At 48.8% G+C, this 14,825-nt stretch overlaps 1 protein-coding gene and 1 non-coding gene across 2 annotated transcripts; one reads left to right on the plus strand and one right to left on the minus strand.

Annotated features, from left to right (window-relative positions):
• The first annotated feature begins 8,942 nt into the window (after positions 1-8,942).
• On the plus strand, positions 8,943-9,765 carry LOC125534229 (auxin-responsive protein SAUR21-like). Its single transcript, XM_048697503.1, has one exon. The coding sequence runs from the start codon at positions 9,040-9,042 to the stop codon at positions 9,415-9,417; it is 378 nt and encodes a 125-aa protein (XP_048553460.1). The 5' UTR covers positions 8,943-9,039; the 3' UTR covers positions 9,418-9,765.
• Positions 9,766-14,481: 4,716 nt separating this feature from the next.
• TRNAH-GUG lies at positions 14,482-14,553 on the minus strand. The gene has a single exon. It is a non-coding gene; the product is annotated as a tRNA-His (tRNA).
• Positions 14,554-14,825: the final 272 nt, after the last annotated feature.

The following is a 14,825-nucleotide window of genomic DNA, read 5'->3' on the forward strand; positions in this document are numbered from 1 at the left end:
ATTTCGGAGGAAATTTTTCTATATAAGCATTTGGTTTGTAGGAAATGCGTACAGGAATTTCATAGGAATACTATTCATTTCCTGTGTTTTTGGAGGAAACTACACATCCACTCAAAGCTCATTTTGCGCGTAGGAACGAGGCAAGTCAAATCCTGAGGATGGCAAGTGCCATCCTATCAAATTCCTATACTACTCCTAATTCCTACGTTTTGATTTTCTCCAAACCGAATGAACCCCAGATATGTGTACTACTAGTTAAGGGTTTTGTGCCTGCAAAAGATAACTCCTTTTGTTTGATCTGTAGTACTAGTAGGCAATGTTCGCTGAATCACTGGCCTGATTCTGAGATAACGATCCTTTAGACAAGAGGGGGAAAAGAAATGGACGTGGCAAGGATACTGATGCGGTGGTGCAACCATCGAATTTTGATTCTCTCTCTTTTGGCCATCTCCTGCAGTAGGTCAGGTGTCATGTATAAATCAGAAAAAAAATACTAATTAAGATGCCAGCAGTTCCAGTTATTTCATTGAAATTAAAATAAAAAACAATTTTGTGGCTGCTGGGATTCAAGCCCAGGTCTCCACGGCCACCACGTGGAATTCTCACCACTAAACTACAACCACATTTTTGTTGATTTTTTAAATTTTGCTTTTACTTCTAGTGATAGGACTTCAATTAGCCTGTTCTGGTTAGCGGTCTTAGGTTATGGCTAGCAAACATGTCCGTGCGTTGCAACAAAAAATACAACAGTTTTATGATTAAATGAACTAGTATTATGGAGATCGTATTGCCTCACCATATGTAGCCACATTGATGTGGCTTGCACAGCGAGATATGTACGTGATCGAGGCGACGGAGAAGACAACTCTAAATCATGTGCGCTTCCTGTTATGCCAAACTCGCCGTAAGCTATCACCCGTCCCTCAGTCGGACCCGTGGCGCTGTAATCGCATGCCCTGCCTGTCGCGACCAGGACAACGTTTGTGGCGACGGCTAGAAAAGTCCAAGCTCCAAACTAGGGATGGAGACGACGGGGGGATGGGCGATGGATGCCTCTCCACACTCATGATAGCAGCCGATGCAGGATATCGAGGACCGGGTCATACGGCAAGCGGATGCCGGTGGCGGCGGCACACACAGCGGCCATAGGACCGTGATAGCGTGCAGTTTGATAGACGTCGCAGGATGTGAAGGATCAGATTGTACAACGGGCGAACGCCATCATTAGCACCATGGGTCGCGTCCATGGCGATGAGATGTGGCATCGGCTGCACTCGGAAGACTATCGACATAGAAATAGTATAGTTGGAGTTTGTAACCAAGTCTAACTAAGAAAACCGTACAAACTACGTGCAATATGGTATATAATTTGGAAAGCCCTGCATCTGAACGGCGTGATGGAAATGTTCCGCGGTTCTTCCGTTAGCAGCTCGAGCGCACATAAAACCAAATCGATACAAAGCGGCACTTGTAAGAAAAAACGGGGGTGTCTAATGGGCTGCTCGGAGCAGGCCCAACAATTAAAGCGCACATAAACTAAAGTGGAACGGAATAAAAGAACCGGCAACATGTGAAGAGTTTTCTTGCGGAAGGCAAGTTACGAAAAATTTATCACGCAAGAATAAAGAAAAAATAAAACTAATAACGAAAGGAGAACCAAGAAATATTTCTCCATTTATTAGTAGGAAATAGACATGCGTAGTTTTCTCTTTCCTGAAATATTGTTTTGTATTCGAAGAGTTAACAATTTATATCCATTTTTCAACCATTTTGTGTCCAAACATGGGCACGGATCACGGCGTAGATGGACGGCAACAGGCGTTTCCACATGCGCGTGCCGTCACACCTGCGTGTCTTTGCGAATTTCTGCCATTTATTAGTAAGTAATAGATATGAGTAGTTTTCTCTTTCCTGCAGTAGTTTGTAAGACTCTGCGGTTTCTCTATTAAATTAAATCGAAGGGAAGACACTCTTTATATAAGAGAAACTTCTAGTAATAAACTGATAATAAGCTATCTGATGTCTAGTAAAAAACACCCTTTTTCGAAAAAAAACCTAATGTCGCTCCGTGCGTCCTGCTGGACTTTTACGTACATGATTGTTTTTCTATGCCTTCATCAGGGAGAAGTAGAAGGAAATTTACGAGAGAAAATCATTTAAAACAAAACCGGCGAACACTCCCAAGGTACTCATAAGGTCAAAATTTGCACTATGAGTGATTATTTGCTGTAATTTTTTTTGTGGGGACTCAACAATGATGCGGCGCCGGCGTGGACAGGTGGACCAATTCCCTGGCCATGTGGATGGCGGGGAGGTGGTGGGCTTCGGCTGCGGCGGCGGTTCCTCGTTGGATGTTGGTGGCCATGGTGATGTTCGTCCTCGACCCCGATCTACTCCGATCTGCAGCGGTTCCGGCCCTTGGTGGCTTCGGTCACCGTTCTTGGGTGCTGACCTTGCAGATCCGGTGGCTGGAAGGGTTCCGGGGGAATCTCTTGGCCGGCGTGGCGGCCACTCCGATGGCAGTGCCTTTGGGTGTTGCTTCCCTCGTTGGAGGCTTCGGAGAGGACCTCCTTCCTTTCACCCCTCCCAGGAGCTCAGGTGAAAACCTCAGAACCCCCTGTTCCAAGCGACGACGACACCACGGTGTCGTGCTCCTTCCTGAAGGCGTTGCTCGGGGGCTGCTCAAGTGGCGGTAGAAGTGTGGCGGCGGTTCGGTGTCGACACATGCATTCTGGTCAGCTTCATCTTGGAGGCCGCGACGACATAGGCGACGCTCGTCTGGTGGAGCTACTACCGATGGCCGAGGCATCGTCGGCAGTCTGCGCCATCAGGTTCGGGGTGCTCAGGGGGAAACCCCAGATCTGGGTCTTCCGGATCGGATGATGATGGTGTTCTATCGCTTACCCTTCTGGGGGCATCGTCTTGGAGCAAGTGCTGGCTGGAGGGATGGTGGAGCGGTGTTTCATCTCACACTTTGATGGCGGCGGAGATCGATGGCATGGAGCTGTGGAGACTCGGCGTCCGATGTGCGGAGATGGGCTCGCGCAGGAGGAGGTTGCTGTCTGGCGTCATGGTGACGTCGATGGCTGAGTGGCCAGACAAGGTAGAAGCCTCAATATGATCTGAAGACCTGTGGAAGATGGCGGCGACGACACACGAGTGCGTCTGACCGGATTGTGCCCCAGACCCGGTATGTGGCTCGGCTGGGGCCTCCGAATGAGTTTCGGCTTCCGGCTTTTGATGTTAGGCTTAGGTGAGTGGTTTGGGTAGTGGCCCAGCTAGCACCCCTTCATCATTTTGGATAGGAGTAGCAGCATATGTTGCCAAGATGGTGGATTCAGGCATATTGTTGTAATACTTTGTAAGGTCCTCAAGAATAATCAATAAAGTGGCCGTATGCACCTTCCAGATGCAGAGGCCGGGGGTCATCCTCCTTTTCTAAAATAAAAAACAATGATGCACATACGAGTGCCCACGCGCACGCACTCACACACAAAAGCATTCTGAACAAACCGTAGAATTGATGGACATCAAAGATAAATCCACGGATGTTGTTAAGGTTGTGCCACGGATGTTGTTAAGGTTGTGCAGAGCAGAAGGCTCTGATAATTTGAAACATGAAGACATGCCCCCATAATAACACTAGCCCCATCCCGAGGTTGTTCTATTCTCCGCTGTTTAGCTCCGTTACACGCCGTGGTCATTCGGTTCGCTGGCCGTACGTGCACTTCTCTTTATCATCACTTGGTTGACGGCACTGTCTAATGGGTTGGTTAGGAAGCGAAAGAAAAAGAGCCATCGTCTAATCATCAGCCCGAGCATGACAACCGGCCGTGCATGCCCTGCAGCATCCAATGATGGCCTGCTGATGGGTGCTAAACAACGAGAAGAATAAAGAAAACGGGAAATACTGTCTCGTTCAGTTTGCTTCAGTCACGTCGCAGCCATAAAACTAGATAGAAATCCAGCTTGAAAAGACGAAGGTACGCGCAATTTTTCCGTGTAGTGGTTGACCACTTGAGCACCATGCCACCATCGATCTAAACTAAGGAAGTGTACCCATACGTTTACAGTAACGGAAAAACTGACGAAACCAGTAGACAATGTCATCGCCGGGCACACGGACTTTTTCACTGTTTTGACCTTCTCAGCAAATCTTAGCAGAAAACGAATTCCTTCAAAAAACTATTTCACGATCTGACTTTTTTGATAACGCCACAAGCCATGACGTTTTTTCTCTATTTGAAAACGCCAAGCTAGCTTGCATTGCTCCCCTACATAAATAAGTGGCAAATGTGAACAAGCTACTTGAAACGCCACAAGCAATGGCGTTTCATATTTGGGCAGCAACACCACCCCCTTTCGCATTTCTGCCCTGCAATGTAGCGTCTCGACCAGTCCAACAACACGGGCGGGCGTGTTTGGCGTTTTTATATAGTGCAGTAACACCACAACCTGTGGCGTTTCTAAAAAGGGTCAAATCTTCAAATAGTTTTGTATGGAGTTTATTTTGTGCTAAAGTTTTCTCAGAACAGTGAAAAATGCCCCGGCACAGGCGGAGCAGTAGTCCTCCTGGAATTATGATCGCATGTTCCACGTTCGGTTGCCGTGCGCCGCCGCATGCATGCATGCATACACATGTGCCTCGCCCGCCGGAAAGAAGTGAAGGGACTCCTGAACCGTGGGCTGAGCTGAACTGGTCAGTCGCTTTCCGCCATCTTGGTCGCTCCATACAATGCTGATGAGTACTAGCTCGTGGAAGTGATCGTCTCGGGGTCTGAACAAGGAGTGTGGTACGGAGTACCTCTCGTAGTCGTAGTACCAGAGGCACTGCCAAATCGTTCGGTCGTTCGGATATGGTATGGTGTGTTGCGTCTAAGCAACACGTACGGGTGAGCTTTTATACTCGACATGCACGTACGTCTATGCCTGGAACTCGAGATACTCCATGTACGCACCAAGCTGTTGAATCAATGATTGGCTGCTGCTGTTATATACTCCAGTACTGGGAATATACAGTGCAACTAAACAAGGGCTGAAGGTTCGGTGTTGCAAGTAATAATCTGATCCAGACGGGAGCCTCGAACGGGCGTCAAATGCTCGGGCTGACAAGTACCCCTTATATCCAGCCCAAATTTGAGACAGATATGGGGATCCTAGGCCGTCGCCTAAGCCGCCGAGATGACGGAGCAGCAGGCCATCCTGGAGTCCATCCAGGATTAGGCATGTGTGGAGGCCAACCGACAGTTCCTTCAACGGGACCATGCGGTGTCCGACACGCTCTTTGCCGAATTCGACACAGAGATAAAGGAAGAGGAGGTCGGAGCGGAGCAGCCGGAGCTGCAGCTGCCGCCCATGCACCTGAAGCCGGGCACGGAGATTGTTGACATCTCCGACAAGGAGTAGCTACGTAGTATGTAGGTTTTTTAGCTTGCTTGTTTTTATATAAATTTTGGAATCTAGTATGAGATGTGCAGATGCAGCTATGTTAACATGAGGAGTATCCGGTCACTGCCTGCGAACACGCCCGAGCGGGTCCGCGGGCGTTTGAGAGGTCATATTTGTTATATGCGATTGTAGATGCTCTAAGAGGGAGGGGATTGGTGACACGAAGGAGCGGGGGCACGTGGACTGTGGGTTGTGGATCCGTATCAAGATTGGTAATTCTGTTAGTGTATATTGTTTTTTCATCTAATCGTCTTGTATAAGATTTGATATATGTGCCTAATGTCATTGTACATCGGAGCCGTATACCTGTTCTTAGTGTGGGGTAGCCTAATATACAATTATTGATTTTAACATAGACAAATAACGTGGCAAGCAAAATGATTCATTCGGACCATTGATACCGCTTTTCTTCTTGCTTCCAGTCTGTCCTTCTAGTTCGCTCTATCCCACAAGAAATACCATCCTGGAGCTTCGCATCTCCTGAAGTACATCTAGGGTATCAACAACACCATTGGACTTCTATTCGAAGATTTCCGTAAAAAAGTTTGTTATACTTGTATATTTATTGTCCATGATAGTTTGTTCTTGTACAACAATTTGAAATGTATATTTCGCAAGAAAAAGAACAATTTGTAATGTACAATACTGGTCGAATCTTGTCGTTGATGTTCTTCTTTTGTGTATGGATGATTCAACTCACTTGTTTAGTTTGTAGTTCCTATATGTTGGATATATCAAAATTGGTGTACTATGAAATGCTATGATCTTCAATCTTACATGGGGAATTATGCTGCTACTTGTGTTGACATCTACCTAAGAATGAATTGTGTTAAGTTAGACCTCCGAGAACTCGCCGCCGACACCGTCGCCACTATCATTAACCCCACACCACGTTAGCATCATCGTTGGGATTCACATCCGCCATGGCTGCCGTCACCTAGGAAAGAGAGGGTTGGCTACGAGATAGGAGAGGGCGAGAGGGTCGGCCTTTGACTAGACAACGACCGACCGAGCGACTAAGCGACCGCGCGCCGTCATTAACAGCCATCAGGTTGGCGATGTCTCGCGGGAACGAACATGGGGCCCTGTGATAAACAAGTTTGAAACACCACAATCGATACCTAACTCAAATCAATAGTTTTTATCAATAACTACTGAAAATTTGGCTGGTTTCGGCAAAAAAAAAAATATAAGTGGTAGCTCTAGGGTAAGGTTGCCCCATATGCGATAGTTTTTGGTTATTCACTCGTGTATTGTCCATATAGTCTTGTTTGTTCTGGGTTTGACTCTAATGTATCATGGTCGACTTCGACACATCCCATTATTACACATGGTATCCCATCGCTATTTGTGTAATATAATTTCATTTTACGGAACCTCATCAATACGTCGGGGAGCTCCCGCGGTTGCTTGAAGAAGAAGGGGGTTGATTCCATTAGTGAGGGGAACCGAATAGAAAATCCATACATCTCTCGGTTAATTGAGTAAAACAGAACGAAAACCAAATATAAACAGGAAAGACGCAAAAGTGAATAGAGCAATCGACTCCGCTTTCTCAAAGAAAATTGGGGAATCTGCGCTGTTTTCAACCATAGTGCTTGACTTGAAGCCGTTTTGAGCAGCGTGGATGGTATCCGAACGCTTCATTAGGGAATATCCAACGCTGACCCGCAAACCAGACACCGCATCCGTCCGCGGACAGGGAGACCAGTCCGTGAAGACGGATGCGGGAGCCGGCCATCCAATGTTGTCCGCATACATATCAAACACTCTTCAAACAAACTTGATGAATTACATGCAAACCGTATGATTTTCATTTGAACTGGGCGAAAACATTTACATTTCAGGTATAGTTTAATTAACTAAGCTAAACTATACTGCTCCGCGGTAATACTAGTCTACGACCAGCCGCGGCGGATCACCACTCCCACGACGTGTCTTTCCTATGACCGGCAGCCCGCTCATCGGACCGCCGGATGCCCTAGAGGGATATGCTTCAGTGAGAGGGGAAGAATAGCCTCGATCCGCTTCGTGAAGCACGGATCAGGGTTGCTTCTCGGGATGGGGATGACGGTCGTCGTGGTCTACGCCCCTCCTCACCGGGCAAGACACCGGTTATGTAACCCGACGACGCGGTGGCGGTGGCCTTCACGAGACCCAAGCGGCGGAGGCTTCCCATGATCTACTTTTCCTCGCTATCCATGGTGGCTGTGAACGTGCCAGCCTCCTCCGACATGGCTTCTTTCCCCACCTGCCTGACGCGTTGCTGCCATTGCCCGTGGCAGATTTGCATGGAGACGACGTTGTCCAGCCTGGACGGGCGAGGAGGGGGTGGCGATGGTGATGGTGGTGGCCCCAGATTCGGAGGGTTTACCGGCAAGCTATCATGTATTTGGCTGTCTCGTCAGGCAACCCAGGCAGCTGCAATGCCGGAGAACTCCTTCTTCTATTCGCCGGAGGCCATGGCGGGTGTTGTACAAGGAGGAGGTTGAGAGATCAGAGGGCGAGGTGTGGCTCTTGCCCAGTGTCTAGACATTTTTATATAGCAGGCGAATGCGAGGAGCCAGCCAGAGAGGTGTTTAGTGCTCGCCGACACTGGAAAGAACAGGTGGTGCTCGGGGCGCCGTAGTAGGTTCCTTTGCACACAGCCGATTTAATGAAGGTAGGCGGTCAGACATATGGTGTTTCAATGCGGACAAAAGGCGTGCACGCAACGGGCGATCAGCGGGCAGCAATCTAGGCCGGCGAGCTGATTCAATGCCGGGTCGAGTGAACGGTCGCGTCCGCTCTGTGGCAGCATGAACTGGCTTCGGACAAGAATGCGCGTGAGCGCGGAAAAGGGGATTTTGACGGGTCGGCTTAGTCAGATGCGGACCCCCCCCCCCCCCCCCCCCCCCCCCCCCCCACACGCAGCCGCTGTTTGTCTCCTGTTTGCAGAAAAGCGTGACCAAACTGCCAAACGGACCGATTGAGAACCACGTTAGATGACAAAACACGTTTGAATCATGCGATCAGGACGGCTGTGGGTGGTTTGAGAGTCGGTGTTGGAGACGCCCTTATTTTCTTTAACATATACTAAGACAAGGAAAGAAAATCATGTAGTAAAACCATGTGTGGCCTCGCATGGCACAGGAATCACGTGCTCCATTTCGACGTGCAACATATGCAGATCGATCGTTCAGGAACGAACTCAACATGCCCGATTAATCACATGAATTGAATTAGGGGGCGCCGCTAAGAGATACTAATGTCGTGCCTGATCGGGAGCAGGAGCCGACGCGTGCAAGCTGCGGTGCGCTGGGTTGGGCTGCACGGACTGCCCCAGCTTGGCAGCGGACGTCGATCTCATCCCGGTGTCGTGTCGTCTCGATCTCATCGCGGTGCCAATGTGCCATCCCTGCAGTTCGCGCCAACCCACAAAGGCACTGACCCCTAGCCGCAGCGCTATATATATCGCTGCCCCGTCCGCTCTCCCACCTCACCACCACAGACCACACTGCTCGCAAGTCGCAACAAAGTCTCCCAACCAGAGCTAGCAGCAGCAAGCGAGCGCGTTCCATAGCTCGTCGGGGCAAAGCAAGTCAAGGCAGCATGTGCAACGTCATCACGATCCCGTCGATCGCCTGGCTGCGCCGCGCCGTGCGCCGGTGGCGGGCCCGCCGCTCCACCGCCTCCGCCCCGGTTCCGTCGGGGCACGTCGCGGTCTGCGCAGAGGGCGCGCGGTTCATGGTGCGACTGGCGCATCTGAGCCATCCGGCCTTCCTTGAGCTGCTCCGGCAGGCGGAAGAGGAGTACGGCTTCCCGTCCGGCGCCTCCGGCCCCGTCGCGCTCCCCTGCGACGAGGACCGCCTCCGCGACGTCCTCCGCCGCGTCTCATCCTCGTCCCACTCCGAGCAGCCGCGCCGCTCCTCCTTCTGCCGCCGCCGCGGCGACTCGCGGCCGCTGCTGCAGGGGGTGGCCTTCCCGTGAGCGCGCGCGCGCCGCTGCACCGAACGATCGGGCGACGGAGCACACGCAGTTTCTGCCGCGCGCTGGTGACGGACACGGTCGCCCTGACGCGCAGGCACACGGCCCCCCTGATCCGAAGGGCCGGCGTGCTCCTCTGCGCTGCGTAATGCCGGCCATCGGACGCGCACGTACTGGAGCTGGCTAGTACAGTATGTGATGGTGATGGTGCTGGTTACTGATTGAAGAAGGCGACGGTTTTTTGGGATTGTTTTCTCTGTAACTATTCTAATAGTACTCGTCTGTGCAACTCCTTGCCGAGGCATACGAGTAAATTAATTAATAAAGATTGTTTGAGTTGTTCTTGTTGTACATGCAATTGGTCTTCGTTTCGTTTGTGATTCATTCATGTCGACGTGGCCAAACTTGTCTTGGCCGTTAATCATTAGCTTAAGCTTAGTAAGCTTCTCCCGCAAAAAAGAAGAAGAAGCTTAGTAAGCTGAAGACATCGGTCATTAGCCTAAACTTAGTAAGACGAAGGCGTTGGTCGTTAGCCATTAAAAAAAATCAATCATTAATCTAAGCTTAGCGAAGGCATCGGCTTCGTTAATGAAATCGGCAATCATACTCTCCTAAAAGAAACATTTGCCTTTGTCGTAGTGTCACCCAAAAGTTTGTGCCGATATCATGTATGGGGTATAATTTACGGAAATACGATATCCACTACAGTACCAAAACCTTGAAGAGTTACAAACCGAGCGTGGGTCATTTGATTAGGTTCCTTGTGGTGAAACCTATCCACCGTTTTTGAGCCCTAGACTTTGCATGGATGTTTGTTCTTTTCTGGATTCATTTCAGAATTCAACGACTTCATTCTTTTCGTGGTAACCTACATGTCCGTTGATTTCCTCAATCTCAAGACCTGCGCGCTCAATCCATGCAAAGGTCTACAGGTGTGAGGTGTCACGCTAGTCGGGCTCGCGACAAGCCTATTACTCCAAGGCCTTCCTTGCAGGGTCCCGGCATGTTGCCGGCGGCGAGCAGCGGACATGTTGACTGCCAGATCCTGAACCTCGCTTATCTTGTCGACGTTTTGCTGCCAGACATTTGGCCTGACGATGCTCAAGGTTGCGCGGCTCCCTGTCCCCCCTCCTTGACGCGCGTGCATGGCGAGTAGTAAAACGGGACAAAAGACACAGGCGTGTCAGACGGCAAACCTCCCTGCAGGGTAACCAGGTGACTCCGGTCGCCAAGTGCGCTGAAAAATCCCTGGATCGGGCGGGCTCGTCTGATTGAACAGCAAGCTGGCGATCGGCACGTAGCGAGGCGGGCACAAGGAAAAGCAAGCAACGGCCCCTAGATCGGCAGAACAGAATCCACCCAGCGGGGCGCTTCCACTTCCACCCACGGTGGATTTCTTTCGGGCCCAGCTACACTGCATGCGCTATCAGTTTCGGGCTAGTTCTCGTCGTCAGCTCATGATTCCACCGTATATATCCGCTTGGATTGAAATTGGGCGCCGCATCCAGCCAGCGCCAGCAGCCGTGAGACTGTGCTCGTGCGCACGACGTCTCAGCGGCCTCGATCGGTCGACCGGCGGGTGCGTACATAACGTACGTGTCACGGCGCGGGGCCGTCGCCTGCACATGCGGGGAATCTCCGCGGCGGGGGCGATGATCATGGCGTCCAGTGGACTCATCAACTATTCCAACCCAAATCTGTGCGTCCCCTACTACATGTGCGTACACAATGCACTGGAGAGCGAGAGGGCAGTCTTACTCTTAGCATGCTAATGAATAAGTATATATATTAGCTAATTCAGTAGTCTCTATTGTACGGTACTATAGATACCGGTAGTGTACAGTATGCACCTGCGTGCACGCATCGGCATCGGCATCGGTCCTTCCCGGTGCCTAGTTATGCTAGCCGTGACTGTCAAGTACAGGCACTGCTCCTTGCTCCTCCTGATGCACGTCACGAAGCCATGTTCTCCCACCGGATTAGATTGCCCAAGTTTCTAGCTAGATGCTCGAATCGTTATGTATGTGCTTGCTAGCCAGGTCATCTGAAAATGAAAGTGCCACAGTATCAACTGCCTTGGTTGTACGTACTAACCGTGACTATCAAGTACTAACACGAGTACTGGTCCTTCTGATGATTGCCGCGTCACTCACAAACCCATGTTCTTCAGATTTAGACCGCCACAGTTTCTAGTTTGCTCCATCGGTACGTATGTATCCTACCCAGCTCATCATGAGAGTGAAGGTGATACAGTTTCATCAAACTGGCTTCAACACGTATGCAAATCAATCATTATTTTTGCGGTGAAAGTCGTATTCAAATGTTGTACAGTACTTATATGGCTATGTTGCAGAATCGGTCACATGCTCGCATATGCATGCCACACCACGACAAGCATGCATGCATGCATGTATCGCATGGAGTCATCATCTGCAATTACTCGCGGGGCTCCCACTACGTGCGTACGCTAATTAACTAATTAATAAGTAAACAAATGACGATGATCTCAACTGCGTAATTGCCGTGGGTACTTGACACGTGGTAGAGCATCTAGCGAAGCACGGGACAAATTATGCTCCAGATTATTGGCTTGATTATAAGTCTAGATACATGCACCAAATCTCCTTGCATCATTAACTTTTGTTCCGTTCACACACTGAACTAATGCGAGATTAGATAAGAGCACCTCTGTGTCGTGTGAAGGCTCATAAAAAAGTAATAAAGGGAAGGAGAATATGGGTATACACGCACGCTTAAATCATTATGAAATTTACCCTAAAAAATCATTATGAAATTTCTGTCAAACAAGAAGCTAGTTAAAGATTTGCATCATCATGAAAATTGTACCGTGTAGTCATATCTTGCATTGTTCAACCACATACCACAAGGGTTGTTCAGAATAAAATGGCCGAACAATTGAAAATGGTAATGTATACAAGGTTTTATGCCAAGTCTCTTCTTAATTAACGAACCAAAGGATATATTTTTGCCTCATCTCTAGACAAAAACTTGCAATCACAGAAAATGACAGGAATTCCTAACATGTTGTTAACATTTTATTTGGTGCATGCCATCTCAGGACCATCTTGCCCGATGTGGCACACTTGTACCATGGTACGGGATGTATATTCACAAGAAATGATAAACTTTGCTACGATTATCCGACCACATGCACCCCGGTGGCAACAAAACAAGTTGATGAGTTAGCAGATGAAACATATATTAGCTGTTGAAATATGAGATGGGTCTAGAGCCCATATGACAATTTCAGATTTGATCTCTAAGGGCCCATGTAGGTGGCATGACAAGGTGGTGGGAAGTTTAGTCCCATCCCGGAAGTGGAAGGAGAGTTGGAGTGGTTTATAAGGGATTCTCTTCCTCATGCCATTGGAGCTTGAGAAGAGATGAGGCCCTCGCGCATTCCTTCTCCTCCGCTCGCCGAGCCGAGCTCACTCATATGCGCTTCTTTTTGCCGGTCAGGAACGGAGAGTCTTTGACAGGTGGGGCCACGATCTGAGACGTCGGATCGTGGGCTACCGACTTGGACGTGGGTTTAGCCCACATCTCTCCACGCGCAGGGCGCTGCAAACCCTCTGCTGCCGCCGGCGACTCCGTCCCGTTCACCGTGTACATGGTTGACGGGACAGCAGGCCTCCGGAACCCCGCCTCTCCGGATCCTGTACGGGAGAGGGGCGATTAGGTTTTTGGGTAGCGACTACGCGACTGCTCGCTTCTGTTCATCTAGTCCACATCACCTTCGTCATCACCATGTCGACCGACGCCGACCGTGTCGCCGCTGAGAAGGCCGAAGCCGACAAGAAGGCCGTCGAGGATGCCGCGGCTACTGCCACCGCCACCGCCGCCGCATGGCCGATTGGAGGGTATACATCGTTTATCCCTCTCATGTTTCTTTCTGTTGTAGCAGTATTAGCGATATGCGTAGATGTTTCTACTATATGCGTAGTACATGCTCTGTTAGATCGTAACCAGTGTGTTATCGATGCTGTCAATGTCATGCTTATGATTTATTCATGGATTAATTTAATCGGAAAACTGCCTATTTACTTATCATTAGCGGCAATCTGGCATTACACAAGGACGAACTCGTACTTCGTTGCTACGTGTCAAAACTAATCGTTTTAGATATTGTGTCCAGAGGCGAAGCTCGAAATGCAATACAGCGAGAAGTGCACCTAGACAAGTGACACTCTGTCCTGACTCCTAAAGCAGGAACTCTGCGTATGCATCGGTACGCATTAGAATAGAAAGTACGTACTCCCTCCGTTCTAGAATGTAAGATTATTTTCTATATAACCATTGTGTCAAAATGATCATATATTTTGAGACGGGACAAGTACTATCTAATGCAAGGCATGTTCAGAAACATAATCAAAAGTAACGTTCTATCTTTTGAATCAATGAAATTACATTTGTTTTTGTTCCTATCTCTTTTTACGCAGCTGTGCTGGTACAACTAGAAAAAAAAGGCATCTTCCCACTTTTGGTGTACGCACTCCCGATTCTTTGTCCCTCTTCTTATTCTTTCGGTGCTTTATGTCAGATCCATGGACAATATTATCAGAAAATCAAGTTTGGAAGCATACGCTAACTACTGGTACTGTAAACCAGATTATATGTTAGAATAGGGATTATGTGCCGGCAAAATATATCTCCTTTTGTTTGATCTATACCCGGCAATGTTCGCTGAGTCACTGGCCTGATTAGAGAAAAGGATCCTTCAGACTAGACGCAAAAAATGAAGAACTGGACGTGACAAGTACTCCTACCATTTTGTGCTACTGGGCTTAGTCAGGTAATGTCTGCTAGGTGGCACACACGTCAAATTTTGATTCTTCCTGTTTTGGCCATCTCCTGCAGTAGGTCAGGTGTCATTTATAAATCAGACAAAACACCAGAGGTTGTTGGACATTGGTAGTTCTTTTGCTTTTCTGAATCGCAACAAGAAAAAAAAATAATGTGGAATGTGGCTGCTGGGATTCGAGTTGTTGGACATTGGTAGTTCTTTTGCTTTTCTGAATCGCAACAAGAAAAAAAAATAATGTGGAATGTGGCTGCTGGGATTCGAGCCCAGGTCTCCACGGCCACAACGTGGAATTCTCACCACTAAACTACAGCCACCATTTTGTAGCACTGGGCTTTCACAAGTATACAGGGGTGCTTTTCTATGCCACCAGGGAAAAGAAGAAGGAAATTTACGAGTGAAAATCATTTTAAGAAAGCGTCCGAACTCCTACCAACCATGTAAATCACACAAGAGCGAGCATTCTGAACACACTCGCATTGATAAAAATCGGAGATAAATCCACGGATATCATCAAGTTTGTACTCCTAATACAGAACAAAAGGATTTGATCATCTGAAACATGACTACATGCCCCCAAACAACACCA

Source organism: Triticum urartu, chromosome 2, assembly GCF_003073215.2.
Source record: "Triticum urartu cultivar G1812 chromosome 2, Tu2.1, whole genome shotgun sequence".
Lineage (NCBI taxonomy): Eukaryota > Viridiplantae > Streptophyta > Magnoliopsida > Poales > Poaceae > Triticum > Triticum urartu.

Bases quoted from the DNA above. Each gene is read 5' to 3' on its own strand.
- LOC125534229 (XM_048697503.1), top strand. From the start codon at position 9,040: ATGTGCAACGTCATCACGATCCCGTCGATCGCCTGGCTGCGCCGCGCC.